Source organism: Tinamus guttatus, unplaced genomic scaffold (genome assembly GCF_059628265.1).
Source record: "Tinamus guttatus ecotype Peru unplaced genomic scaffold, ASM5962826v1 Tinamus_guttatus_pri_ptg000659l, whole genome shotgun sequence".
Taxonomy (NCBI): domain Eukaryota; kingdom Metazoa; phylum Chordata; class Aves; order Tinamiformes; family Tinamidae; genus Tinamus; species Tinamus guttatus.
In genome coordinates, this window is record NW_028289193.1 from 2,286,538 (window position 1) to 2,312,712 (window position 26,175).

General features: G+C 41.5%; 2 protein-coding genes across 4 annotated transcripts in view; one reads left to right on the top strand and one right to left on the bottom strand.

Annotated features, from left to right (window-relative positions):
• The window catches only part of ASXL3 (ASXL transcriptional regulator 3), a 383,284-nt gene that overhangs the window by 240,493 nt on the left and 116,616 nt on the right, over positions 1-26,175 (bottom strand). The gene's annotated exons all lie outside the window — the stretch shown is intronic.
• Positions 1-26,175, top strand: part of NOL4 (nucleolar protein 4) — a 168,799-nt gene that overhangs the window by 135,764 nt on the left and 6,860 nt on the right. For all 3 annotated transcript variants that reach the window (XM_088536343.1, XM_088536344.1, XM_088536345.1), the window contains 2 exons: positions 19,641-19,821; positions 23,647-23,727. In XM_088536343.1, coding sequence (XP_088392469.1) covers positions 19,641-19,821; positions 23,647-23,727 — 262 coding nt within the window. The remainder of the gene's footprint in view (positions 1-19,640; positions 19,822-23,646; positions 23,728-26,175) is intronic.

Sequence of the window (26,175 nt, forward strand, 5' to 3'; positions counted from 1 at the left end):
ATTGCTCCATTCAAATGGCCTTCAGTACAAAGGTCGTGTTAAAGTAGCAAATATGTCTATGAAAAATAAATGTGTTGGGTTCCGCTTCCTTCAGCTCCCTCCTTGGCAGAGAGTGCCAGGAACACGGTGGAGATGGCTGCAAATAGCACCAGCCATTTGCCTGAGCAAGTAGTAAATTAACTGGATGATGTACCTGTGGTGGCTGCTAAACTATTTGTGACTTCAGGAGGGATTTTCTGAATAGTTTCGTCTGGAAAAAAAATAGAGAGAGTACTGGTGGTTTTATAAAACTGAAATTTACCCTGAAGGTGAACAGTTAGGGCAGTCATTAGAGAAGCAGAAAACCTAGTTTCTAGGTTCTAGTCCCAGTCCTACTGAAAAGTTATTTATTTATTCCAAATACATAACACAAACCACATAATTTGAGAGCAAAGCACACCAGAATATTTCTGAGCATGGCATTTAACACATGCTGCTGTGCTCCGTGCTTAGGCTGAGATGGGAACTGAGCTGCTTCCTCACATCCTGGCCTCCTAGGTAAAAGGACTCTGTCATTCTCCTTTTCCTGTTTTTCCATTTTATTTACTTCGAGATTTCCTTCACTTTTCTTACCAATATCCAAAATGAAATATTTTGAATAATTTTTTTTGTCTTAAAAAGAATGAGATAGGAAAGTTTAGTTCAACCTGCCTTTTTTGTGTTTGCTTTCCCTGTTCATCTGCTTCAAATAAGCAAATAGAAAGCCTTCTCCTTTGTAAACATAAATTTGTAAAATTGGGCTTTACACCTATAGGGAAGACTTAAGCTTTGAGGACCATTTAGTGGAAATTTGGGAAGAAGCTGGCTTTGGATAATGAAAATTACCACTTTATAAATTGTATCGAGAGACTTCTAATGGAGGACAATCATTACGTAGTCCTGGAAAGCAGATTCTTAAACGGATTTGTAAGAGCCCTCATTCAGCACTTCCCTTCAAAGCTGGCTGGAAGCAGGGAATTAAAGCTGCTTTATTCTCACATGCAGCACAGAGGTCTGCCCTGTATTCTCCAGATGAGTCAGTCTGTCTCAAAACAAGATTTAATCTGCATCCCTTCCACCAGCTTTTCAGAATATTACTCCAAAATGTGTATATATGTTAGTACTGTTATGGAGTATGTACATTTACAGATATCGATAGATAAGAAAGCAAATGCATGGTGGTGTTTAAAAGGACCTCAAGGATGTAATTGGTCAGATCCTTTTTCAAATTGGATGAAATCTGGGAAGGTCCTAATCACACTTTCTTGTGTGCTCACTCACATGTTTCTTTCTTGGTCTCCCTCATGTCTTTATATGTGTAGCTCTGCAGAAAATGTCTATGTATTTATGCTGAAAACTGCCTACAGCAGGTTCGTGGTCTCTGGTTTGCAGGCTCTGCGCACTCAGTGCCACAAGTGCAGAAGAGGTTCAATGTCCCTGCTGAGCAGAGCCACCTCCTGTGGCAATGTCCCGCGTGGCCAGGCTGCTGTCATCACCAACACAAACTGCTCAGGGCATCTAACACAGCAGCCCATGCTAGAATGACAGCTGTCCTGTATTCCAAACACACCAACAAGATTTTTGCCCAGTCCCAAAAGTAAGACAAAAGTTCAACAACTTCTTGAGTCCTTTTCTCTTCTTGATTTTGCCCTTTTCGCTTCTACTTTTCCACTTCTTTCCCTCTCCATAGCAGAACACAGTCCCTTAGCAGGGAGTTCTGAGTGTGTTGCATGTAGGCACTCGATGGAAGCCTCTGCTTTGGTAAAATGCAAATATGACTTTCCAAACCAAAGATGGTTTGGAATGATTTTGCCTAGAGTATAAATATTAGCAGTTGTTTGATGAGAAAACATTTCAATGATTTCCCAGCAGAAAGAGCCAATGGCAAAAGTAAAAACAATGGTAATTTTAAAGAGCTCATTATTTATTTCGTAAACCTAGTGTACTGGCCATGCTCATGAGTATTAGCTGTTTCTTTCATAAGTAAAAAATATGAAAGCTTGGGTTTATGTGGTTTGAGTCCTGGGCACTGACTTATTACCTGTTCAGAAGAAACCTCTCTATATCATCTGTGGGGAAGACACAGTGAACACTGCATCTTACGAATGACATTCTAGAAGTATTTCTGAAAACGGCAGTGCTTAATATAGCCCTGGTATAGCTAATTTTGCATAGTTTAGTCTAAAGGAATAAGCCATTATTTTCAAATTCCACACATATAGTCTTTATATTTCTTAACTCAAGGCTTTTTTTTTCTTCATGCAAAAGTACAAAGTAAATGAAAAATGGTCTCATTGGTATCAATTCTTATTTTTCAAAATTAGTTATTTCAAGACCATCATTGATTCCGTAATGGGAATCTTGTCTATAAGGAAACTAGTACATTTCTGTAGTTTTTGAAACTGTAGCAATAAAAGCATTGTCAGCTTCTGAGACTTCCCTGTAAGTGAAATAAATGTGTTTACTAGGTCATGGCAGCTTGGGCTATACTGCTCTGGCTGTCTAACTGTGTTAGATGTTACTCAAGTGTTTTAACTTTAGTGCATTTTCATTATCTTTCAATCAAGCTCTGTTGGTTGGCCTGCAAGCTTAAATGCAGAGAAGTTACATATTTAATATGTATTACCTGATGGAGAGTTCTGTTGCTTCCATTTCCTTTTAATGCTGTTTGGTATTAAGAAGAAGAATTTATTCCATTACGTAAATTCTATAGATTAAAATTTGAAATTATGTAGTTTTATTTAGGCCACTTGCAAAAGATGCAATGGCCACTGACATTGGGCTGGGCTTGGCTGACTGTTCCATCATCCAGATAAGGAAGTGGCTCTACAGCAGTCATGGAGTTTTTGGTTACTGCTCTCCTAATCATCTCCACTGAATCCAGATTTTAAAATAGAGTCACTCCAGTCTTGGATTTTGAGGACCTTTTTTTTTGATGACAGTTGATCACAAATGGAGGAGCAATAGTCAGATTGACCTTTTATGCCTTGTTTCAGTTAGAGACAGAAGAGGCGTTGTCTGAGTCCTTAAGATTTGCTGCACTTCTCCATATTTTCTTGGGATACTGTCTTGGAATAATCTTACAAGATGGCGTTATTGCATCTCAAACAAGATTAAGTAGGAAGCCGTTGCTCTGGAGTGGAGTTTCTAGACTGCTGTGGACAAGGCGGTCTTGAAATAAAGTGAGGACAGCAGAAGTGCAGACCTCTTGGCCTGCTTTCGTCACATCTGGTGAACAACATGACCTTTTCACTTTCTTCATTTTACAAACCTCATTGTGTCTTGACTGGGCAAAGGAGGAATGATTAAACACAAGGAAAGTGGGAAAAGTCTCCGTGACCTGACTGCTGTGGGCAGGGAGAACGTGAGCCGGGATGCCCAGGCCGTGGGACGGCCGCTGCCAAGTCCGTGGCCACGTCCCTCTGTGTCTCGTCAGTCACCCAGGTGGGAGCCTGTTCTGAGAGCTTAAATGTGGCATCCCTTGGGAGTTCTGCAGAGGAGGTAGATGTGTCTTGTTTCTTTCTTATTTTTTTCTTTCGTCTTCATAAAACTCATCATAAGGCAGCCTGGAGTAGTGTTGGGATGTGATTATATGATCCTCTGTAGAAAGTGCCGTTGGGTTAGGATTATTTTCCTCTTGTCTGAAATCAGAAAGACAAAGTTGAATATCAGGTCTTTTTGCATGAGCCTTCTGACCTCTTTGAATATTCCAAGGTTGGCAAATACTCTGAGGTGGTATTAATAAAAGAGCAGTATTTTCTTCCAGTCGCCTTCCTTCTGAGAAGCTGTAAGAGGAAAAACTAAATTATGTGTTAGTGAATGCATATGAGAACACCTGCCCCTTTATTTTTCCAAAGGAAAGTGGCAAGGAGAAATCTTTATTTGGAAAAAAATAAAAATAATACTAGAAAAGATTGTCTTCATCTTAATTTGGACGCAAGAGCTTTATGTGATAAATGTATTATGTTTCATTGTTCTGTTGCTTAGAATTGATCCTTTTTTGTGTGCTATCATGTTGCAAGACTTATGATCGAGTATTTATTCTTCTAATCAAAAGAAGTGTTCTGTGATTAAGAAAGAAACCTCAGCACCTGGGGAGGGCAGGGGGAGGATAAACAGCAGAACTGAATCACAGAATGTTGTCTGAAGAGCCCTGTGACCCTTTGTGTAGACATGTTGTGTATAGTTAACTGGATCACTTAGAAAATCGACGTAGCTTTGTTTGCAATATGTTGGTCAGTAACATTAGGAATCTGAGCCTTTGTGAATTCATTATTATATTTGTATATAGAAAAACAGTGGTCACATATGCCTGGAAAGCCAGCGGATGGAGTTATCTCCTGAATTCAAGCCAATCCATGTTATTTTGGCACTTTGGCCTCTGTTTCCGTGGAGAGTGTCATGAAAAGGCTACCACAGCACGCAGAATTTTGAATAGCCCAAAGAGTGGAGTAAATACACTTCATGGATACCGGTGCCCAAACTAATAGGGCATGTGAATTATGATTTGTTTGTAGCCACCTAGGAAATTACCAGTGGAGCCAAAAGAGAGCTTAAGCTCAGAGGAGAATGAAATTCAGCCTACTTATCTTCCAGCCTAATCAAGGCATTCTCAGCCACAGCTGGTGCTTTTTAAATTAGCAGGCTTTTCACAAAGTGCTTGTCAGTCAATATTTTACAGAGTATGCATGATAAGAAAAAGGTTTTCTGTATTATCCTTTTTAAAATTGTGAATTTAAAAGCTATAATTCCTTTTCACTCCACAAGCTAGTTAAAAATAACAACAGCCATAGAACTTTGCAGCCTGAGAGAGATGATGTCTTCACACCTTTGTAGTGCAGAGACATAAGAATAATACTTTTCATGTAAAACTCATAATCTGTTTAGTTTGATTTAATTCAATTAGTTTATCACTACCTATAAGACAAAGACAATATGTGTATAACATTAAAAATGTTATGTGTGTGTATGTATGTAAAAATGTTATGTGTGTATAACATTAAAAATATAATGTAAGATTACATATGAATAATGATTACATATGAATGCTAATGATTCATATGTAATCTACTGATCTATCTAATACTAGTAAGTAATCTACTGATCTACTACTCAGTAATCTACTGATCTATCTAATACTAGTGATTACGTATGAATACTAATTACACTGAATATATATGTGATTTTTTTGAGCCCTACGGAGTCTACTAGTTTAAGTATAAAAGCTAAACTGAAAAAAAATAAAGCATTGATTACCTCAGCTTTTCATTTCAGGTTGATACTATGAAACTGTTCGTTATGCTACACACTGAATACAGTTTTGAAAAAAAAATCCTCATCAAAATGAAAGCTGTGATTTTTTTCTGTGCTGTGATTTGTAGCCATGCAAATTAAGTATCAATAATCATCATGGCAGAATGAAAGATAATATCTAACCCCCAAGGAAGAGAAATTTAAGGATCCCAGATTTATACTGAAATGAATGTTAATTTGCAAGTAGACACACTCCTCTCCCCTCTTCTCGTTTTGCAGAAAAATGACAGCAAATGTTAAGTTTCCAGTGCTCTAGTAGGATGCGAATAGGAGGTTAAGAATATCACATCATTTAGTAATTTTAACAATATTGCTGTTAGCCGTTAGAGGAGTGGGAGTAGGTGGCTATTAGGTTTCTGACAAAGCAATTATGGCCCAGCCACGTTTGCTGGCAGCTGACCTGACATTTGCCTCTGGATAGTTGTCATAGCAGCAGCTGAATAGAGCAGCTTGCTGCAAGTGCCGCTCGCAGACGGGATGCAAGTTCTGTGCTAATGCAAAACATCTGAATATTAATAGAAGGGCACACGCACCGCCACGTAGAAATCGCTGCTGCTGTGGCGCCTTCTGTTTGCCTCTAATTCTTAAATGTTCATTTTGAAACAAATTGATGTTTGGAAGGAGATGTTAACGAGCTGCCCCCATACAACTTACGGTGCCGTCTCTGTGCATGGAGCAAGGGGGCTGAATTAAGGCAAGACTCTTGAAACACAGTTTTATTAACAAAAGAAAAGCCTGGCTGTCACAGGCCAGGAACAGTTTGTGTCCCTATTAAGAAGGAAGGAAATCACTGGCAAACAAATTACAGGTAATTGTAGAACTGTTTTGGAAGAAACTAATTGAAAATCTGAATGGTAGTTAGGGCATGGGCCGTGTCAGGATCACTGCATCTGTTTTTCAGCATTGAGAGGGGAAAAAAAGATATTCAATCCAAATATTTGAGTACAGAAAAAATGTTTCTCAGGTCTATCACTAATGCATAGCTTCTAAATCTTGACACTGAGCACCTATGTCTTGCATTACACTTCAGACAGCAGAAGAGGGGAAGAGGACTGAGTGCTGGTGTCACTGTGTGCGCTGCTGTTCTGCTGCCTGATCAACGCGCAGCTCCTCAAAGGAAGCAAGAAGCCGTTTGTAGGGCTCTTAAATGCTCCCTTTGCTCTGTTATTTATGTATGTATATATATATATTATATATATATATTTATATTTATTTTTGTATCAAGGGCAGGCTTTGACAACATTGGTTACAGAAAATGGAGTTATGTAAAAATCTCTCCCAGTGGAGAGTTGGAGATCGGCCTCATGAGGCAGCATCTGTGAAAGTGGGCTGTGAATTCCCAAGTGGGTTTGCTTCAGGGAGACTGAACCCTTGCCACAGCTATTGAGGATGCAGGAAGAGCACATCAGCTAAATGTCTTTGCGAGGGGTGGAGGAGAAGGCACTGGGAGTTCACTTCCTCGTGGATTTCGCAGAGACTAATTGGAGACTAATTTGCTTTAGAGGAAAGGCAAATCACTGGATTGGCTTCATCCATGCTGGCTGCAGTGCAGAGGGATGAGGGAGGGAGCCTTCGTTGTGTGTTTACACAAGGACCAAAAATAATCAGGCTCAGAGTGATTTTCAGTTCAGAATGGGAGGCTGGTCTTGGGCTGTAGAAAAGGGCAGAGGATGAAGAATAGACTTGATGATCTTGAAGGCCTTTTCCAACCATAGTGATTCTATAATTCTGTGATTTAATAAAAAGCCACCAAATAGCAACTGAATTCCTAAAATCCATAAGACATGAAAGTCACTTTAACTTGCAAAGGACTCAATGCCAATTATGAAGCCTAGTAATTGTTTTTTCATTCTGACACCTTTTTGTGATTAGGTATTTATTAGGAATTGGAGTGTCTTCTAAACATCAATACTTTTTTGGACTTTATGCTTAAAGTGATGTAAGATTATAAAGTTGTCAGATACCTGCATGCTAGTTGGCATCTCAGGCCTTAGTCACTTTCAACCCTTCAGGGCCCATAGATTATTTTACTTCTGAGCTGGTCTCTGTTTTCTTTTTTTTGTGCATGCGTGTGTGTTTTTTGTGGTTCCAAATAATCTACGGTAACCACTGAGGCACAAAATGTTATGCAGGCACTGTTCAGCTGCATGTGGATTATTGTCCAGAGATCAAATTATGTAGCAGTGCTGAGAAACCCACAATGCGATGGCCGTATTGTCAAGGGGAAGAAAATAAGCGGTGTGCCTTGTAATTTTAAATCCTGCTGCCTTTCAAGTCAGTGGCAAAATTCCTGATTTCAGCAGTGCTGGACAGGATTCTGTGATGAGCAGATGCAGCTGGAACAGACTACTGAGCATCACAGGGCAACACCCCCCTGCCACCACGTTGCAGCCCAGCTTACGTTAAATTTGCTGTGTACAAGGCATGCAGTGGCAAAGAATTTCATGCCTTGGTTTTATAGGGAGGCCTTAAGGTGAACATCTAGTTTTTCACCTCAGCACAGAGATCATTAAATTAGAAAACACTGTAGGTTTCTATGTATGTATATATATATATTTTTTTTTTCTCCAGACTCTTTATGCTGTGCTTATATGTCGAATTTCAAGCTGCTGATTTAAGAGAACACTTTAAAGACCCCGAGCTGCAAAAGGATCTAGACTGTGAAATAAAATTAATGCTAGTGCAAGTTTTCCAGTCTGGAGGCTGACACAGCTGCAGGCTTGGGAATGGAGTAGCAAGCTGTTTCTTAGGTAGTAATTTTAAGGCATCGCTCTTCCTGCTGTAGGTGGAGTGGGAATGAGCAGGGAGCAGAATATTGCCCTGTTTGAGCCTGGATTAGTCATCTTCCATGAGGGGGACAAAAGAGGAAAGGCCAGCTGAAATATAGACATAAAACTGCAGGCCCAAAGATGGAGATTTTGGAGAAAGGGTCTGTTCTTCCTATCCCCATGCTGAAAGCCAGCGATGGAGATGGTTTTACTTATCCCTTCCCTTCTTATAACAAAATATTAAATTTGAAGCCTTTTCTAAAGAGTGAGAAGCTTTAAGGACCAATATGTAAAAGCTTGATTTTGTGTCTTTGCTTTCCAGTATTTAGCTAATGACTTCATTTCATGCATCCTGCTGCCTGGAGCAAAGGGAGTGTCCAATGAATAACCCCCCTGTTCTGTGCAGAGCTTGGGCCACTTGGTGAAATCTGTCCAAACCCAGTGTGCAAACTCCTGCTTTTTGAGAGAAAAGTGGCTTGTTTTGGCTTAGCTCAATGAATCAGTACATTTAGTAGCTTCTCAGCAATCACAGATTGCTCTTAAATTCAAAGCAGCAGTTACGCAAGATGTTCAGCTGTATTCCTCAGTTAGAACAATGCAATTCTCCATGTAGAAATGTATGCACAGGCTGCCTGTGTTTGGTAGTTCAGCAGTTTGGCTTGATGTCTCTAAGCTACATTTAGAAACATATTTTTTTCCAAGAAAAAGATAATAAAATATAACAAGCTTTGGGAGCCAGAACTGCGTGTGCTGCCGGGGAGCAGCAGCAGCTGCAGGAGAGGGTGGGCACAGGGCAAGGCAGCCCGGCCTCCTGCCAGAAGAATCCTCCTTGAAATGGGAATATTTAGGGAACAGGTTTGTCCCACATTGCACAAATTTCATGCTTATTACTTAGGATATTTCATACTGAGCTTGAGCTTTACTCTCTCCATTAATGAAGCAGATCAGAGGGTGCAGCTTCCAAAGGCAAGTCAAAGTTCACTCCTGTGTTCCCTCCAACAGCTTTCGCTACTCTGGTTTGATGGTTTTGGAATGGAAAGGCCATACCCAAAGCATCACAGCTTGTCACCAATCCTTCCTGTAAAACACAAAACTCGCACACTATCAAAGTGTGCAAAGTTCTCTCAAAAATTTAAAGTAGGTCTGCTGTTCTTCAGGGGCCAAACATTGTCTTTCTACCAGATGTGTTTAGGAGAGAGAGGGAAGGTCAATGTTTCTTAAGATCCTTTTTACTATATATTAAAAAAAACTTTTTTTCCTTTTCGTTTAAACTCTAAAAGTCAGGTTATGCCTGAGGCAGTGTTTAAGAACAGACATCCTGCATTCAGTTCTTGGAAAGAATTTTCATTTTCACAAACATGTACTTCAAGTTTGAAGGCAGATTTGGAGTAGCTACCAGCCAAATGTATCAAATACATGACAAAGCACTTTAAAAATGTCAAACCTACTGATATAAGCAAGAAGCCATCAATAAATGCATGCAGGGAAGAACTTGTTCACATTCTATTTAAGACAAGAAAAGTGTTTTTTTTTGTTTGGGTTTTTTGTATTGTTTTGGTTTTCTTGTTTGCAAGACAGCTATCTATAACTTCTACTAGATTTACCTGTGGAAGAGACAACGGAATATAAATATGGCAATATGCCAGAATCTCCAGTATGCTTATTTTTAACTTTCCAAGGCACAACACACAGGCATTTTTAATTAGTTGAAACCGATGAAGTTAATTCAGCATTAACCTCAAGTGCTTCATGTCTAACTTACCATCTTCTGTTTCTAAATGAAGAATAATTTCATTTAGAATCTAATATAAAATGCTTTGGTCCATTCCCCTGCCACAGAGTCCAATACATGTAATATTAAAAGACAGTGTGGGGCACAAGAGAAATAGGAGAAAGCTCTAACGAGTCCAAATGATATCCCATAATTTTTCATAAAATTCATTTTCATAAATGGAAGCCTTTTGGAGCAGTTGCCCTGGAGCGAGCAGGTGTATGGAAAGCTGTTTTGTGTCAAGAAGATTTGTTGTTAGTGGTGGGAGCGGAGTCGCTTGTAACGCGCTAGGCGAAGAGACCTACAGTGGGAGGCTTCGTTTTGGTGACCGTGATGATATTGTAGCAATAAATCCGCCAAGCTGGCACAGGCGTTTCTGCACGACTCCCACGTTCTGCTGCTCCTAAGCATTTCTTGGCGAGTTCAACATTTCTGTCTGTGGATGCTCCGGTGCCGCAGCCCTCCTGCGCTGCGTGGAGCGGAGCTGATCCGTCCTGGCTCCACGTCTTGGCCGTCAGATTCACCGCAAAGTGGCACGCTGGGGAGCAGAGGGAACATCCTCTTCGTGTGGGAGTGCTGTGCTGAGAAGGGTTCTCAAGGACAGCACGCGGGAATATGAAAAACACAGGAAAAAAACGTCTTGGTTCTTACCCTAAAAAGCGGAGCTGCCTGAGGCGTAGCGAGCCTTGCTCTGGATGAGAGGAGTGCGCCGGGGAGCAGGAGCTCCTCTTGCTTTGCGTCCGTCTGGTTCAGCAGTAAATACTGTGGATCCGCTCCAGAGCACACTCAGTCATAGAATCACAGAATGCTCAGGGTTGGAAGGGACCTCTAGAGATCATCCAGTCCAACCCCCTGCACACGCAGGGTCACCTAGAGCACGTGGCACAGGACTGCGTCCAAGCGGGTTTGAAGATCTCCAGAGAAGGAGACTCCACAACCTTCATTCAACACTGTGACCTGCAGGCAAAGCGTCTCGTGGGATGGGAAACATGGCACTGTTTTCGTGCGGTTTAGGTTGGTCTTGTTTGGATGAAAGGCCACATATTCCAAGTCATCTGTTTGTAGTGCTTGTCAGCAAGGAGGCAGCAAAAATGATCAGTATTGGTGTCCAGCAAGCTGCCAGCCACTCCAGGAGAACCAGCTGTGAGAGGATGAGAGGGGTACACTGGAATGTACCTCATTGGTTTAGTTTGGTTTTGGTTTTGGCTTTTTGCTGAGGAGAAACCTGTGTTTACAGAAGTTTTGCCTTTGTTTACTTCAGGTTTCCCACTAATCTAACTACTTTGAGCAGGAGCATCGCAAACCTGGAGTTCTTTCTCCAGCAGTTCCGTTGTAGGATCGGGCAGTCACCAGATGAGCTCTCCTAGGGCCCGGCTCGGCCTACCTGCCCCGTGTTGCCTTTTGCCTTCAGCTCTCTTGGGCCATGCGGGTGCTATAAGGTGGTATCCTTTCATATTCTCTCTAATCCCATCCTCTGAAGGACTCAGTTATGCAGTCCCCTGGGAAAAACTGGCTTTTCTTTCCTGGAAAATGTTGGCTGAGAATAAGTAGTGAAATTCAAGCTGAGAAAGGAGGTAGGGATTCTCAAGGTCATGTGCTAAAACAGGGCCTAATTCTTAAACTCTGAGGGAAAGGCTGAGCTAGGCTGTTCTTCAGGTGAGAGTCAAAACCTGCCTTTGTTTTCTGCCTCTCCTGAAAGGAAAAAATAGGAGGACTAACACATCTGCTGCAGACTAAATAATAAATCTAAGTATTTATGGTATACAAAAATAAATCTAATAAATCTTCTGCTGGTATGAGGGGGAGGAAAAAAAATGCGTTCTCCTTTTATGCTCCTTTGCAAAACAGAAAATGGCAGCTCTAGGGACTCCTCTGTTCTTTACTTTTGTCCCCTTATCTGAATTTAGGTGGATGTGGCTTTCTTCATAGCAAATGTTATATGTATTCCGTGAAATGCCTGTGTTTATTTGAATCACTCCACAAGTAGTGTGCAGGGTTTTTCCAGAGCTCAAAGACGTTGTTCCATTCCTGTTACTTGAACCAGGTCTAGTTCTGCCTGTTACATGCCTGGAAATATTCATAATAATTAAAATTACATTGAGGAAGGCATTGTTCCTTACACACTGCAGTTTTGCATTATTGTATTACCTACTGCTAGCTAAAGACCACTTTCAGCTGATACTGCTAGTGGTGAAACTGCTAACCTAACTAAATATTTTCTTCATACATTAAGATTCTCAAGACAAATCCAGAGCGTGGCCATGTCAGTGCTCCTAACTTCTATCTCTGGTGCAGCAGGGAATTCTTGAAGAGGTTGTGCAGAGCGATAGCTGTAACCTAAGACAAAACCAGCAGGGACCGTGTACAAAGTTAATTTGTAGGACGCTTTCCATTCTCAAAAGTGATTGCTACACTCGGTCACACTTTCTACTCTTTCTTGGTCTCTTTTGGAAAAAGAGCACATCTAGAGCTTTGTGTAAAACCTGCAAGTTCATCCCAAGCACCGCAGATAAAGTTAAATTCTATCCTATTTAATCTGAACAGGGAGAGATATGGTTTAGAAGAATCCAGGTTCTCCGGTGACTTTTCTGTGTTTCCATCCCGACCACCAGCACTGGTGACCTCGGAAACCTCATCCGCTCTTCTGCTATTGCAGCAGATAATGAACTGGCTAAAACTGACAGTGCTGTGAAAAATGATCCCTCTGCTTTGCTACTGCTCCAACAAAAGCAATTTTTGAACAACTCCTTGCAGTAGCCGCCTGAGCACCTCTTCTGACAGAGTTCTGCAGGTGAAGTGGCAGTGATGAAAAAACAAGACTGGAGCACTGAAATGTGAAAATACCAACCTTTTATTTAAGGTTAACATGCCCGTTTCAACCTACAAATAATATGTCATTCTATCAGGAATGCGAAAAATTGAGGTTTGCTTTTCAGTCTTCTGCACAATAGCAACTTTTTATTATGATCTTCCTTTTTTCATGTCAGTTCCATGCTTTATTTTTTTTTGTCAAACACTGACATATGTCATTTTTTGGCGCCTGGTGACAGCAGAGATGCTAGGGGTTCATTTCAGTGTTAATAACCTGAATGCAGAAGAGAACATACTGCCCTTCTGATCTGAAGCTGAAATACAGTGTTTTTCTTTGCTCTGTGGCCTGTGTCATGAAGACATTTTGGAGATACTCAAACTTTTGGCAGCTAACTTAGCATCCTAACAGATATTATTCAAGTTGCCACATTTCTCCAGTGCTATTACAGGGAGTCTAGATGCCTAACTGAACTCTCTGTTAGCTCTAGCATATCAATATTTTCTCCCCACCTAAAATATTACGTTTCTTATTTTTGTCTCTAAAATATGGAAACCGTTTGGATATTGGACTTCACAGCAAGTCGTCATTAATACCTGGTCTTCTGGTAGTAATGTTAGATACAGTTGTAATTTCGTGCGAGCAGCATTTTGTTCATTAATGTTACTGCTGTGCCTGAAAGCTGTAAGCAGATACTCCACGTAGTGAGGGGTGAGTTGTTAGACTAGCAGCCGAGCTGTGGGTGTTCAGCCTAACTGGAATAACCATCTTTAATTGAGCTGCAAAATGGGGCAGTATGTGTCCCAAAAACAGAATTTCTTGTGAGATCTGTCCGGATTTTCTTCTGTTCATATATATTTTTTTTCCTGTTCTTTTTTCGGTGTTTCTAGTCTTGATTTAATTATTCGAGAGTGAATAAAATAAAGCAGGGAGTGTGGCTGGGAAAGACAGGGATGTGAGTATGAAGAGTGAGAAATGAAAGCTGTGCAGTCCCCTAGATGTGTCTTACCAGAGGAGAAGAGTGTCCGTGCACAAGGAAGGCACTTGTGGTCCTCTTGCTTTCACAGGTAAGTCCGTCTCTGAATTAGCCAAACACTTTCCAATCTTTCCAATCCAATAACTGGCTTACATTCTGAGGGATTATTTACACTTGATTTTGTGTTTTATTTAAAACATTGCTTAAATTTACTTTTAATACTTCCATGGGAAAACTCAGGAGCCTTTTCATGGGGTGTGCCAAGTAGTCACCCATTGTTTTAGTACCTTATCCCTGACAAAGGTCGGCAATACTGTTTGTGAAAAACAACTAAATTTAATGGAGAAGGAATCTGTGCAGAGACAGAGTTTTCTGTTTTTTGGTTTTTGGGTTTTTTTTTGGTCTATTTAGCCTGATGATTTTCGACAACAGATTGAGGGGATATCATCAGACTGATAGCTTGAAAGAATCCTGTGACCAGCCTGGAAGGTGGAGAAATACTTGGCATAGATATCAGTCTTGGAAAGTTATCAGAGAATAACTTCAGCTGTCAGATGAAATACATCTCTGGTATGTTTAAATATTTTCCTAAATAGACCGTAAAGATTCTAGCAATTCCGTGTTTATTTAGATTTCAGCTATAAATTCGGTATCATCAGTTGTAACCTAAGGTAGATGTTAAATTAGAATTAGTAATCCCTCAATATTGGGATGGACAATCTTGGAGGGTGATATTCAGGATGGTTTTGAGGTATGAAAGCAGTATGCACCGTGGCAAATAGGTCACACAAATTAACTATAATGAGCAGGGAATCTGCGGTAGATGTTTGGCCTTGCTCTTTGTAGATACTGCAATTAGGCTGACTTTTTAACTAAACACATTTTTCGAGTTATAAGAGAAATAAGGTTTTCAGGGAAAAGTAATATCTTTTATTAGATCAACTTTTGGTTCTTCTCTTAGTCTGGGAGAAAACTTTATTTTTTCCTGCAAACCTTCCCATGCTTCCATGCTTAGATCAGCACAGATCGAAGAGCAGTCTTCTACCTCCTACAATATTAAAATGCATTGTGCTTTTAAGGGACTATAATATTTACTACTTCAGATGTGAAGGTCATCAGCAAAACACTGCTGAAAAGCCTCATTTGGATTTCATACTCAATAAATCATGTGCATTTGTGTATTGTGGTCAGGCCTCTGTCTTGAACGGGCTGTTTTTGGTGAACAGTAACCAACTCTAGAAGAGGGGAAAAATGGAAACCAAGTGGAAACCAAAAGTGAAGTCAAAACTCCCATCTGTCATTTTACAGAAATATCATTTCCATCATTCCTAAACATACTGAATCAACAGTCTTCTTGCAGTGTTTAAGGAACATTTTAAGTGTTTAAGGAAAATTTAAGGAAAATATGCCAAAATGTTTTTCACTGTGTAGGCTCCCATGACTTGGTCATAAAATTAAAAGATAAGTCAAACACTAGAGAATTGATTTAAGGTAATTAAAGCTAATGAAAGGTATGGTGGCTTTTTTTAGAACAATATATGTCATTCAAGCAGTTGGTAGTATCATTATTAAGATTACTTGACATTTTGTATTAAAATAGTTGATAATAAGTTCCTAACCTTCAGCCATGAGGCATTACGTTTTCCATTCTGTCTTCCATGTGCTGAACTTTTTCAGGGAAAATATCAGCCATTTCCCAGAAGGGATAAAGGTTTGTCCTTTATGAGTAGTTTGGTCCCTGAGCATATTTACCATATCTTAACATTTGTGTGGGTGTGTTTGGTCCTGACATTAGAGTGGTGACATTTATGCCAAGGATGTGCCTTTGGATGCCCTTGCTTACACATACAAAGCCTTTTAATAGCTAAATTCCCAGATTATTTGAATTTCAGCAGGTGTGAGTAGAAAGTTGAGGGAAGGGGGTCAGTGTTGGGGCTGTGAACCATGATGGGATCAGTGATGAAAGGAGGTGGAGGGAAAGCGAGAGTATGAAATGGGCCTGGATGAGGAAGCAAGTAGCTGAGGCTGACTGAGCGTAATGGAAAATGTAACCAGGAACTGCTATTAAATTAATGAATTAGTGATGTCAGAGGGTCAGAATATGATGGAGGAAAAATCATGTGGACTGAAAATAGGAGCTATCTCAGTTAATTGTGGAAAATGGCTTTGCTCCTTGTGGGACAGGATTCTGAGGATTATGAGATTTAGAAGAAGCTGAGGAGAAAGAGAAAACTCAGACAGGATCATAAGAGGGTGAAATGCTCATTAAATACAAATTGAGAAGGGAAAGCACCTGAGTTGCTGAAGCTACTCGGAGGTCAAGAAGTAAGAGACGTGCTTGGAAGGAAGGGGTGAAGGTTTTCTAGGCAAGGAGACTGTAGTTGGGATGAAGGTTGGAGGTAGAACTGGAGAAGCAAGGATGAGGAGTCAGGGATTTGGAAGAGCCAGTAGGAGTCACGTTTGAAGACAGATAGCATGGGGTGAATGGTGTCAGTCCTTGGGGATAGGAAAGGACAGAAACGTGTGGGTCTCTGAGGACTCACCACCTCACGGACCCGGCAGTGAGAGCCAGGAGCTCCGTGGCTCATCCTTCTTTGAGGGCCCTGCTCCATGTTTGCTTCTCTGCATGGAAGGCTGAGTATGGTGGAGAGGATCTGCAAGATCCTCCCTGCAGATTCACTGGGATATCCCCTGGGATGGAATGTGGGCTTCTTATGTCATTAATAATAATAAAATGTTGTGGTTGCAGAATTCAAGCTGTTTACATATTAGGTAGTTGAAGGTTCCCTTTCTTTTCTGAATCTTACCATCTGAAATGCAGTGATAAAGGTCCTGTCTAGCAGGACTATTGTGAGGCTTAATTGGACGTTCTTTGAAAAACGCTACATGGTTTTATCGTGTACTTCTGTTTATTTCTGTGATTTTAAAATCAAAAGTAAAATAAATTGGTGTATTCCAAACAGGCAAATGTAGGAAAATATTTGAAAAATTATCTCTGCTCTTCTAAAACCACACTACAGGCTGCTGAGGCTAAACTTTTTGTAAAGCACATGAAAGCATGGTTTGTTTTTTTCATGTGAATGACTTTTTTTTCCCTCTGCTGAAAAAAAATGGAAGGCCATATGCAAATACAGGCGCCCTGGCTTGCCTGTCTGTTTGAAGGCTAAGCTGCATTTAAGTAATTCCAACATCAAAGGGGCATTCTAAGGGAAGTATTTATTGAGAAGAACAACAAGAAAGCCACTTTTTGTCAGTTTAACGTCCTCAAAAAGCATTAAGCAACATAAGGCAAAAATATATTTCCTTATTTTTCTCTCTGTTCCAACTGAGTAGAAAAATGCACGTGGCCGCGGGGGCAGCTCAAAGCCCCTCTCAGAGCTGTTGGTTTGACACTGGCAGACACGGCGTTTCAGAGGCAACGAGTTCAACGCGTGTGGCCGTCCTTGCCGTTTCGGAAGCGTTACCATTTATGCCCTTGTTGTAAAGGTTTTTGTCAGGTTTTTGGTCGGTCAGCGTTGTCCAGGGGAGCTGGTCTGCAGAAACCCTCCCTGTTGGGATTTACATGCGCTGGAGCAACAGACAGAGGAATAGCAATGCTTTTAATGGCAGTGCCTCCATTGCTGACACTGCTGAGTATCTGGGGTCAAAACTCAGTGGTATATCATTGGCAGAGGTTTTTATTTTAACTCTTAATTTCTTCTATTATTGTGGAGGTGGCAGTATGAAAAAGATGGGGAACAGAAAGGATCTTCAACATTGCTGTATTTTTTCCATTTCTGCTATTCCCAACATTTTCCAAAAAAAAAAATGCTCAAGATCTAGATCACTTCTTTTCCAAAGTAAAGAAAAGTTAGCAGTATGACTTATTTCTATTGACATATACAAATAAAGATTCTATATGTCAAATTCCAGTTGGACAAATATTTTATTTGCACCATAATTCATATTAAAGATAAATAATAAATAGCTTTAAAATGGTTAGTTCATACTCGACAAGTATGCTATGAATTAGACCAGTGTGTATTCCCATTAGTTAGGTTAAGCTTGCTTACTACTGATTATTATGGAATTAAAACATCAAAATATATTTTAAATAATTTAGGAAGCCTTTGCAATATAAATGCAAGAGAGGAAGTTTTATCCACGTGAAGTGCTGAACAGCTAACACAGAATATTAAAAAATCTCAAGTCTATACTTGTTTAATTTCTACATTAATTTAAAAGCAAGGGCAATAATATATTCTCTTCTGTAAGAGACAGCAACGACCTCTGAAGATAAAAGGTAAGTGATATTGAAGTTGGATTCCTGGCAAAAATACATGGTGATTTTTAACTTTTTTTTGGCTCTAATATTAAGAAAATACATAGGAGACTTTAGAATTGGCCAGTCCTTCTAACAGTGCAAAGCTTTGCCTCAATCTGTATTAGTGCCCAAAAGGTCTCATTCTAATTGTTTGTGGAATTAATTATCTGATGGTTCCCTGTTCTGTATTAAATATTAAAATTTCTGTTAATAATATATATTCTTTCTTGTAAGACATCTCAGTTGTGTCCCAGTCTATTTAACCAATAAATAACTCAAAGACAGGCATCCCTTCATTTCAGAAAATTGATGCTCTCATTTTTGAGGGGTGGAACTGATTTCTGTTCCTCATGGAGAGAATGAAGCTACTTGAGATTTTTTTTTGCCCAGACACAGAAATTGAATACTTAGGTAACTTTGCAATCCTCCTGTGCTCGTATTTAAAGTCTTATTTTTAAATACACTTTGTAATAAGGCTTTAAAATGATTTATAACATTCTAAATAATTTGTATATGTTTAGCAACCATTAAATGGTTGTGCTAAAGGGAGAGGCATAAACCAGACAAAATATGACACAAAGGAGAGATATTAATATTCTAAACTGGTCTGTATTTTTAAATGCTGATGTTTCATGGATGCGTTTTATATGAAATCACTGAAAAATTTTCACCAGATAATAATGCAAAACCAGGCCCATTAAAAAAGTCTAAAAGTAGAGAAAAAAAAAATCAAATACAAATGAAGACTAAACCAGAAACTTCAACGCTCAAATCCATGTTGTGGGCTGAAGGGTCGCATGCTCACAGTTTTCCCTCCTTTCAGCTACTAAAATGCACTCAGCCTTTTCTTGATGTTTTGTTTTTCACCTGAGTCATTGCTGGAGTCGCCAGAGACGCTCTGTGATCATGAGTGGAGGTGAGGTGGTCTAAGCAAGAGCTGACAAAAACAGACATAGGCAAGAGAGTTGAGTTTTTGTTTTTCCCCTCAAACATGGTCATCTTTAAGCCAAGGTTAGAAGGCCATTTTGCTAAATTCTGCTGAATATGCCAACATCTAGAAGGCAAGCAGCGTGAGATGAGCCCATGGCCTGCAGCAGTCACTGCTCACACACCACCAGGGATGCTTTCAGGTCATGTTTGTAGAGTTACCTTTCCATTTTGCCCGTGTGGATGGTCACTCACTCAGTCCTCTGAAAACATCAACAGTGGGTTAGCTTTGTGCTGCTCCTTCCATCATTTCTGAGACCAAAGCATTTGAGAATCAGCTAATGTTCTGTTTTGGTTTACTTCACTGAGGAAGATGACTCTGACTCAGAAGACTCACTCTTGTAGCCATAAAACAATGCTTGTTTTGTTTTGTTTTCTGCTCTTTTGCATGTGATTTCTAGTTAGAGTTTGGTTTTGGAGGAGACTGTGAGAGGCTGAATCTGCCCCTTTGGGGAACAGTCTGGTTGGCTAGTGGAGCACAAACACATAAACATTATCAGGCTTTGTGGGAAGCCTGTATCCCTACCTGTATCCGCTATTTCTTATCAGCGATCGTTCAGAAACATGCCTGTGCTTGTTTAATGTGCGTTACACTTTCCTGAAAGCAATGGATGAGAAGTCTTAAAAATGGAAAAGCCCATCTCGTGGAAAGCGAAATGTAAAAATAACTTGAAAACCTCTGGTTGTTTTTGCAGGATGAGGCTGCTGCAGCTGACAAACAGTACAAACAAGAGCCAGCCCAGGTCACTTACTCAACATCGGCTGTTTCCAGCACGCAGGAGGTGTTGTACATCAATGGCAACGGGACCTACAGTTACCATAGTTACAGAGGGCTCGGAGGTGGCCTGCTAAATCTCAACGATGCTTCTAGCACTGGTGAGCTGCCCACAAAATGTGCCTGTGTGTTTATGTGCTGCTGGGTACGTTTGCCCTGGCTGTACAAAGAGCTAGTCCAAGGGGTTCAATATCCATTGACTGTTGCCAGATACTGAGCAGGAAAACAATCCCACAAACTGCTATGGCTGAGGAAAAAGACTTGCCCACGGGATGTTTGTCCCCCTTCAAGAACTGCTGATTTACAGACTGTACCTAGGGTCTCTGACAAAACTGAGGAAAAAATGCTGGGTTAGCTCTTTAGCAAATACACGTGAGTATGGGAAGACCTACCCTGTCATTGTTGCCCTCTCCTATACCAGGGACAAAATGAGGCCGTTTATGTCTTTGTGGCTGCAGTTTGAAAATCCTAAACTCCACATTCTGTGATGGAAGTAAATTGGAGGGGATTTCAGGATGGTCTCTCTAGCTAATTTACTGCAGATGAGAATCTGGCATAACCAATGTTAAATGAGAAATTGACCCCCCCTTATTTATACCATAAGCTGAAAAAGATGCAGGTAATTATGTGTCACCACGAGACTGTATGTCCCTCTGAACAAAAAGTAGCATCATTTGTTTACACAACATGACCTTCTCCTTACGTTGGCAAACATCTAGAGTAAACAAATAGAAATGTATTGTTTCATTTGTTTGAAAAAGTCCCCAAATTAATTTCATGTGAGTTTAGAGGAAAGGAAATGGTTTGCCCCTTCTGACAACAGGAGTATCGTCTGTCTGTCAGAGAACAGTGATTACTCTAGAAGACTGAGGGTCTCCTGCCTCCAAGAGCAAGATTTAAAGACAGTCTCAGAGGACAGGGAAATCCCTGCTCTTTCATCCCAGATGTGAATCCAGAGTGATGCTTCAGGTACCTGGGCTGGCTTTGGCAAGACAGGTCAGTTACAGCCTCAGTTTTCAATGTGCTAAGCAGTTTTCAAAAGCTACCAGGGCTGCAGCCTGCAAGGAGTCTGTGGTATCCTGGCGACTTTCATACACGTCCGCTTTCTCACTTCCCTAAAAAATCCTCAAAGGTCTGTGAATAGTTTGCCTTAAGTTTTCAAAAGGCTTTAAAAAGCCTTTTAAAATATTCTAGTTGTCAAAAGTGTTTGACTTAAAGAGTGAATGATGATCAGAATTGTTTCCATATGCATGGAGAATATATCTGAGGCACTGAATACAATCGCTGATCAAATATTTTCATAAGTATAAGACAAGCTGTGGAAATCAGGTTTCTTGGGAAAACACACAACAACTTTAAAATTGTCTTTGTACTGTGGGCAGAGAGGTCCGAGCCAGTTCCCGCTGAAAACAGTTGGCATTTTCTCTTTCACCTAACTAAGGGTGGCATTAAGTTCCCTTTGTCTTTTTTGTCAGCAGAAGCCTGTTCTCCCATTTTACAAAATCCGGAATTGTAAGGGATCACAACTGTTGTATCCTTGTTCTTCCCTTCAAAGTCCTTTTAGAAGGAAACTTTTTTCACTCATTTCACTCATTTTTCCCATTTTTCAGTGAATTGTAGTATTTAAAAAGTATTCTATGTCATTTCTGTATACCATTTTAAAAATTGAGGTAGAAACTGAAGGTCACAAATCAGAAGCACCATTTTCCGTGTGTATTTAATGGAGAAGACACCAGAGCTTTAGCGCAGTTAAAACACACGGTGGGTTTTGTAGGCCCAGCAGTGCTTATCCTGAGCTGCCCAATGTTGCTCAACTAGTGCAGCCAGAGAGCTGTGTCCTGCTCCATGTAGTACTGCTGGTATGAAGGGACTGTAACCCTGGTAGATGCTGACAGTTTCCATATGGAGATATGCCCGGAATATGGAGATATGCCCAGAAATAGGAAAATTTTGTCGGCATGTCCCCTTGCTGTGGCAGGCCACCGTCCCAGCAGTGTCGCTGAGGGTTGTGCTCAGCTGGAGACCCGTGCAAGGGTGCCCATCTTCTCCACAGGGACCTCGCAGGATCCAGCGCACGGGGCTCCTGCAAAACCAGCTGATGATGCTGTCAGGGAGCTAATTACTTATTTGTATTCTTCCTGCCATTTCAGGAAGTTCCTTAAGAAACTTGTGGAAAAGCAACTCCATCAATCTCTTGGTTACCTCGCCACAGAATCAGACAATTTGGTTATCTGTTGGCTACGGGGTGTACGATGTCTGGTGTTAGCTGGTCTCCTTATAGTACAGAAGGGAGAGTTTGGAGGCCATTTATTTGTCTGTCCTCCCTGGTATGTCCAAGAATATTTGCTGTTTCTTTGTAGAAGTAAGAGGAGTGGGTGGAGGTGCAGCTGGGTCTAACTGTTGCTCTCCTGACAGATCTCACAGTTGTTTGCAACCAGTATTCTTCTCCAGGGACCCTTGTTCCAAATATATTCAAGGCTGTTAAAAGTGTTAATGAGTTCCCTCTCTGCACAGTAGGATATTTGTGTCTGAATTGTTTTCAGGACCTAAGAAATAATTTTGAGAATGCATTTCCTTTTCAGTTTAGTAACCCTTCAGAAGTTCTTGACATGTTTACAAATGTTCTCCTAGTGTAAAAATAAATCTACACCTCAGTCAGGATGTGTGTATAAACAAATTCAGTCTGGTTTTGTCTATCTGCTAAAACAAAAAGGAGAGGTTGCAAAGGCTAGTTAAAGCTAGCTGACTGAATACCTACCTGTTTCTGGACATCTTTGCACATTAGTGTAATGACTGTGGCCCCTATCCCCTCTATCCCCCCAGCTGATTTGTGTGTTTTATAAACCGTGATTCATTTAATGGGTTATTCCTCTGCTGTAAGGTTCATCCCTACCATGATCCCGTGTTATAGTCTTAGCTATCTGCCCAGCCAACTGTTCAGTGGCTCTGACTGGGGACCTGTCTCTACCCATTGGTGCAAGTGCCTCCTTCCTCAGCCTGCCCTTCCACATGGCTAATTGCAAAACCATAATTAGCTCCTTACACAACTCTATATGGGAGGACTTCCATGCAGCTGCTCCATGCAAGTGAGCAGAACCCAGCAGTTTGTGCAATGGCCCCTCTTTATTGTAGGCAGAGAGAAAGAAAGGCACCGTGGGGAAAGGCTTGAAGTACCAAGGCTTCTCCCCGCTGCTTTTGACTCTCTGGGCCAATCCACCCACCTTGAAAACTTCACCCCGTGACCATGAAATCTGTGGGTTGAAAGAGCCTCTGCCAGCCTGTACATGGGCTAGAGCAGAGAAGCAGAAGTAACAGCAAAGCTCCAAGGCAGTGTAGGCCATTGAGTGTGAATGAAATTCACTTCCCAGCCCCGAGTCAGCCGCAAAGGCCCCGCTGGCCCCTCTCCATTGCACCCGGCCGGAGCGTGGAGGGATCCCAGCCGAGGGCAGGAGGCCCTGCTCTGTTGGAGTGAGACCACCAGAAACTGTCCAAGTCCCTGCGTGCTGCCAGAACCTCTCCTGACAGAAATGGGGTCACCATTTGGTGATGTTTTCCCGGTGTCTTAGCACTTTTCTGTCTGTCCTTTCAAAGGCCTGCTGGTGACTGTCAGCTGGCCAGTGGTCTCTGGAGCTGGAGCTGGCTTGTTTGAGGCAGCTCTTTACAGCCACGTAGTTTTCAGAGATCCATTTTTCCTAAGAGCTTGCAGTGACTGTTTCTGTTGCCATTGCTTGGTTTCCTGAAGATGATTTGGGGCTTGTTATTTCTGTGTCGTTGTCTGATCTTCTGGTAGAAATTTCTGTCTTTTCCGTTTACCCCTGCAAAGAGAGGGCATTTCAGATTAATTTCTGATTAGACTGCCCATGCAAGACCTTCCCTTGTTCCATGACAAGAAAAAGCAGCTGTTCTGTCCCCATTTCTCTACACAGATCTTCAGCCTACGTCCACCACGGCCGCGACTCAGCACTGCATCCCAGGCACTACAAATGTCCAATCCCCTTCCAACTCAGGTGAGTCTTTCAGCCAAATTCTAATAAAGCCACAAAGCAGACAAGTCCGTGGCCCTACGAGGCTTCTCTCTCAGCCTCCCTTTCCACAGACAGGCCTTCAGCCTGGGGCAGCCCTGTTTCTGGCCTCTAGCTGCTGGGCGCCCATGGCACCGCTGCCCCATCCCCACGTCCTCCTTTCGGAGGTCCACACGGGCAGCCCTTTCCAAGCTGTTGTCCTTTCTGACCTGGCCTTCTGCCTGGCACTTGCACCTCCTGACCCGGCCACCACACAGCCAAACACCCAGGCTGTGGTGGCTTTGTAGTGTAGGAGGTCGCCACTCCACCACATACACAGTTCTGAGGTTACGTCCAGGTTACCTTGCTGCTATTGTAACTAGCATATAATGGAGTTATAATTGCAGCACCAGGCACAAATATTGATTAGCATGAAGTTCAATTTGCCTATTGATCCCTCACTCCTTGGAGAATAAGTCAAGTTATTCTAGGGTAGCTCTTGGACTGGCAGTAACCAGGTGGGGTCCCTACGAGCGGGGCAGCCCTGCTGAGGATGGAGGGTTGGTTGGAGGCGAGACGGAGCACGGGTGAGTGGTGTCCCCATGCCCCAGGGACGAGGGCTGAGCACGTCCCGCTAATGGTGTGGCTGAAGGAAAGGTGCCTCCCAGTGTAGGTTAACACAGATGATGTGTGTTGGAGCTCCGGGTGCTTACTGCAGCTCAAGTCATTGTGCAGGTTTTCACCCCTGTCCCTCCCCACACATCTATGGCTGTGGTCAGGAATAACAGTGTTCAGAGGATGATATCACTGACAAGAGCAATGAGAGAATTCACAGAAACCTGCATCTCAAATTTTGACAGTTTTAAGATGTAGTAACTTCAGGCATGTGAGAGGAAATTGCCACATCTCTTTTCTTTTCCACTCTCCCTATTATACAACCTTATTTTCCATGTTTATAGCTGGACCAAGACTGAACTATTTGAATTGAAAGTCTTGATTGAATTGAGCCACAGGCTCAATATTTTTTTGGAGTTATTTCTTCAAAAACAATTCAGGGAAAGGTTATTGGGAAGACATGTCACTTATCCCATGTGCACATGTGAAGCTCTAGCACCTTCATGGTGCTCAGGAGACCATGGTAAGGGGAGTTACACGTTGTCATAGCTCAGAGAAAATTTGTTCAGATTCAATGAGGTTGTTACCCTTTAAAAAATCTTGGCATTTAAATTCAGTAAAGTCATATTCAGTAGAGACTCTTGCCAAATAAACTAAGAAAAACAAAAATCCGTTTGAAAATATCCGATACGTAGGCAGCCCTTAAAGTGCTGGCTGGGTTCCCCACAGCATGGCTGGCCATGATGCAGGCACTGAAAAGGATCTTCCCTGTGGCTGCTCTCCCCAGCTCTTCCACTGGCATCACAGTGGGAGCAGAAAGGAAAGCCAAAACAGCTCTGCACTAACCCTGGTGAAGATTGGGGCATGAAGAGAGACAGAACACAGCCAGAGAGTCAGGAACCGGGGGAAGCTGCTTAGCCTCATTTAACAAGGGCAAAAGGTGACAGCGGTTGGCAGAAGCGAGGTGGTTTGACCAATGCTGTGGCAAAGTTGGGAATTCTCTCTCTCCCTGTTTACTGGCTGGTTCTATATTGAGATCATCCCTACATTCCTCCTCTTCCTTCCTCCTCTTTCAGATTGCTGAACACAAAGAGGTTTACGTAATAGTTGTCCATGATTCCTGATTCACAGGTGTAATTCTGGTTCCACCATACGAAATGGGATGAAATGTCTATAGCTATTGGAGGTACCTTATTCTTCTACCTTTGCCATTAAGGCAAGACATGCCATATGACAAGGTATGCCATATAACTAATCTCCATGATGGAGCAGAAACATATTTTCTAGGTGTATGTTTCATAGTAGTTTCGTAGGAAGACCTTAGGTAATCCTTCCCCCTCAAACCATCGTGTTTGTGGCTTGTTGAAAATGCACTATATTCAATGGCTGGAGGCATCTTTGTGTTTTAACATCTCTTTCCTCAGGCTACACAGCAGGGTTTTTTCTGCTGTCTAAATTAGCTGAAAATCTCTTTCCTGGGAGGAAGGTGTAGGGTAGAGAAAGAAGCTTAAAAGGTCCAATTCATCTTTTTTTTTTTTTTTTTTGTATAGTCTTAGATACATCTGCTTTCTGTTTGAAGGCAGGAAAAGGAGAATCATTGGCAGATGTGTATTATCACAGTAAAACATTCTTGCAATAATAAATACATCTGATTCAGAAAAGTATCATATTGGATGGTTGTTTCTATTCAATTTTACCAGAGTAGCTGAGAATCTTATTCATTACTCCCAAAGTCACTCATGGGAAGAAAAGAGCGGGGAGGAGAGTAGGTGCTCTAGAAAAGACATGTAAGAGATTTCAAAGCACAGGCAATTCCTGTCTTCATAGGGAAAATGTGTT